At 48.6% G+C, this 3,941-nt stretch overlaps 1 protein-coding gene across 1 annotated transcript; it reads left to right on the top strand.

Moving 5' to 3' along the window:
- LOC8076820 (lichenase-2) lies at nucleotides 326-3,668 on the top strand. The gene is made up of 2 exons (XM_002440958.2): nucleotides 326-530; nucleotides 2,361-3,668. The coding sequence occupies exons 1-2, from the start codon at nucleotides 455-457 to the stop codon at nucleotides 3,296-3,298; spliced, it is 1,014 nt and encodes a 337-aa protein (XP_002441003.1). The 5' UTR covers nucleotides 326-454; the 3' UTR covers nucleotides 3,299-3,668.

The raw sequence follows: 3,941 nt of genomic DNA, 5'->3' as shown, positions 1-3,941 counted from the left end.
AGTGTGCTTACAACAAAGCAGGCAATTAAACAAAGTTTAAGCCCATTAAAAATAACATGTGACGAAGCCACTGGAGAAGAACTAATAGCTACACTTCACTTCGACCTAAGCGCCGATGAAGAGTAGTTTTCTTTTTCTTTTTTTTTTAAAAAAAGGCTTGGCCCACAAAGAAAACCAAAAAGATTTTCAGAAAAAAATGATAGAGATGTAAACTAATGTCGGTGGTGCTGGATATTCGAAAAGAAAAACTTGTCGGTGCTGGTGACGTTGGGCCAAGTGATATATTGGACCCTGATATCTATAGTTCTATATAAGATGGCTGTTGGCAGTGGTTTGTTTCAACGAAGCAATTACAAGCTAGCACAGATATAGTTTTTGGAGAGACGTGTAAGCATATCCACAAGATACATAGCCTCTTGAACACGCACACGGGGAGGATCTGAGAACAGAGAGAATGGCAAGCCAGAGTGCAGCCTCCATGTTGGCTACGGCTGCATTGCTTCTCGGCGTCTTTGCCAACATCGCTCCAAGTATATATATATTTCTCCCCTTTTCTTAGAGCATCTCAAAGGGACTTTGCAAATAATTTTTGCATTTGATGTTGTTTGCAAATTACCAAACTCATTTGCAAAGTCTCAAAATAGTCTAACTCCAAAGGACTTTGCATTTAGACTTGGCAAACCCAAAGTATGGATCCCACCCCTGAATTTTTTTTCACCGATCGCGCCTGCGCGTTTTTTTTCCTTCGCGCCATTTTGACGTACGTCGTGCGTGCCAGTCGCCGCCCAGGCCAGGTCGCCGCCGGTTGCCGCCCAGCCCAGGTCTTCGCGCCAGTCGCCGCCCAACCCAGGCCACGTTCGTCGTTCGTCGCAGTCGTCGTTCGCGTCAGTTCGGCTCCGTCCACCTCCGTCAGGGCGGGCGCGCGCGGCAGGGAGGGCGGACGGGCGTAGAGAAATCGCGCGGGGTGGGAGAGCCGGAGGGACGGAGTCCGACGTGGAAGGTCGAAATTGTAGATGCAAAGTGGTGGGAAGGTTTGCATATATGCAAAGCCTGAACCTCTATTTGCAAAGTTAACCAAATTGCAAACCTTATTTGCAAAACCATTGGAGGGGTATTTTCTACTCTTTTTTGCAAATAGGGCAATGCAAAGTTTGTTTGCAAAGCCCTTGGAGATGCTCTTACAGTATCAACTGTTTTCAGGGTATGTCTGTGCTTGCAGCTAGAAAGACAGAAACGGATTTTTGGGGAATGTAAAACTCTTGACAGTAACTTTAGTACAAAAAATAAGATTGCTACTTTCCCATCTCTTCTCTCTTTGTTTGATGTAACTTTGTTTTCTTTGCTTTAAATAAAATCTCTGTAGGGACCCAGGTCCCTCCAGATTCGTCAAAAAAAAAGAGTAATGTCATGTTAAAGTAATGTTAGTGCCTTTTCGGCAGGGTTTTAGCTTCTTAAAAAACAATAAAACTAGAAGAAATCATATTTTTGATGGCTTCAACTTCTTGTCAAAACAATGGCGGCTTGGGTTTCAGTATTTTTACCACTTACCATGGTTTTGGCTTCAAAAGCCGTTCTTGTATGTGCTTTAAAGTTTTTAATTGAGTCAGCGAAGGAGCCACAATAGTGTTAGAGTAGTGTTAGTATCTTTTTGGTAGTACTATTTAAATTAGTGGTGTTAGAGTATGTCATGCTAAAGAAGAAGCTTTACAAAACCATGCTAAATAGTGTTAGAGTAATGTTTATAGTAATGTTAGTACCAAAAAAGAAGAAGCTATAAAAAACCATGCTAAAGAGGATCTTAGACATACGCGTGCTAGATAGGTATATTATTTGTTTTTCAGAAAAAAAAGCTATGATTGAGAAAAAAAGCTAGATATTGGCCGTTAGCCTCATTCGTGCTCTAGCTAACGGCTTTGGCCATCCATATCGATCACTGGACTAGCCTACGGTCGGGGACGTTTCCTCTGTTTGGGCCTTCCCCTCTCTCACTCTCTGTTCGCAGCAGCTGACAGTAAAATAATCAGTTGCTTTGCTTGTAACGTCGACTGTTGCAATGATTGCAGATATAGATTGTAGATAGATAGATAGATAGATAGATAGATAGATAGATAGATAGATAGATAGATAGATAGATAGATAGATAGATAGATTAAGAGAGAGAGAGAGAGAGGGAGAGAGAGATGGGAAAGTTAAATGTCTTCTCGATGTAGAGATATAAGATGGGATTCATGGGAAAGATAGATTGACAGACAGAGATGGGGAAGTTAAATTTCAGTTTCATGCAAACGTTTCCTTTTCCATTAACAGTTTTACTGTGATTAACTAATATAAGTTTGACCGGAGTACGTACGTATGTGCAGCCGTGGTGGAGTCCATCGGGGTGTCCTACGGCATGAGCGGCGACAACCTGCCGCCGGCGAGCAGCGTGATCGGCATGTACAAGGACAACGGCATCTCGCTGATGCGGATCTACGCGCCGGACCAGGCGGCGCTCCGGGCCGTGGGCGGCACGGGCATCCGCGTGGTGGTCGGCGCGCCCAACGACGTGCTGTCCAGCCTCGCCGCCAGCCCGGCCGCGGCCGCGTCGTGGGTCCGCAACAACATCCAGGCGTACCCCAAGGTCTCCTTCCGCTGCGTCTGCGTGGGCAACGAGGTGGCCGGTGGCGCGGCGCAGAACCTGGTCCCGGCCATGGAGAACGTCCGCGCCGCGCTGGCCGCCGCCGGGCTGGACGGCATCAAGGTCACCACGTCCGTGTCGCAGGCAATCCTCGGCGGGTACAAGCCGCCGTCCGCCGCCGAGTTCACCGACGAGGCGCAGGGGTTCATGGGCCCCGTCCTCGACTTCCTGGCGCGCACCGGCGCGCCTCTCATGGCCAGCGTCTACCCTTACTTCACCTACGCCACCAACCCGTCGGCCATGGACGTCAGCTACGCGCTCTTCACCGCTCCGGGCACCGTCCTCAAGGACGGCGACTACGAGTACCAGAACCTCTTCGACGCCACCGTTGACTCCTTCTACGTGGCGATGGGAAACCACGGCGGCTCCGGCGTGACCCTTGTGGTGTCGGAGAGCGGGTGGCCGTCCGCTGGCGGCGTCGCGGCGTCGCCGGAGAACGCGGCCATCTACAACCAGAACCTCATCAACCACGTCGGCCGGGGAACGCCGCGCCACCCGGGCGCCATCGAGACGATCCTCTTCTCCATGTTCAACGAGAACCTCAAGGAGAACGGCGTGGAGCAGAACTGGGGGCTCTTCTACCCCAACATGCAGCGCGTCTACCCCATCAGCTTCAACTGACGAAGCTAGCTCGATGGATCGACATCCACACGTACACTCTACCCACCGTATCGTATATCCGTACGTACGTCAATAAGTATGTATCCGTATGCGTCCCAGCAGGTGATTATGTATTGTATGTACACCTACAAAGGGATTGCTAGCTTTCGCGACCACTGGGAGTGTCGAATGCTACTCTCAGATGAGTATGCCATGCATGAGGCCGGATTCTTTGCGTCGAGAGACCACGCATGGTCATCAGCGACGTGTGAAGTGTGATCAATCATTTTATTTGGTTTGTTTATTTGTGTTTTCATTGAAATTGAACTTCGAATTCAGAAAAAAAAAGGACTGCTCTCTTTTGGAGGGCTCGAGGGATTTGTGTCATTTATTTATTGAGCTTTGTTACGGGGAACCACCGGTTCTTCCCGTAAAAAATTTTGACAGCCATGGATTTAAGAAAAAACTCTCCTGTAAGACTAAGGGTAGTTTAGTATTTTTTCTTCTTCTTCTTCCTCACATGAAGGAACGAACAGGAAATTCTGAAACAACAAAACTGTCACTGCCGAGGAGCTGGATGCTTCTTGCGTTGTTGCCGCCCGCCGCCCGTCGTCCCATATTTCACCACCGCCTGCCTCCTACGCCGCCACACGTCTTCCCAGAA

The sequence above is a fragment of the Sorghum bicolor genome, chromosome 9 (assembly GCF_000003195.3).
Source record: "Sorghum bicolor cultivar BTx623 chromosome 9, Sorghum_bicolor_NCBIv3, whole genome shotgun sequence".
Lineage (NCBI taxonomy): Eukaryota > Viridiplantae > Streptophyta > Magnoliopsida > Poales > Poaceae > Sorghum > Sorghum bicolor.
This window is presented reverse-complemented; position numbering and strand designations above follow the sequence as displayed.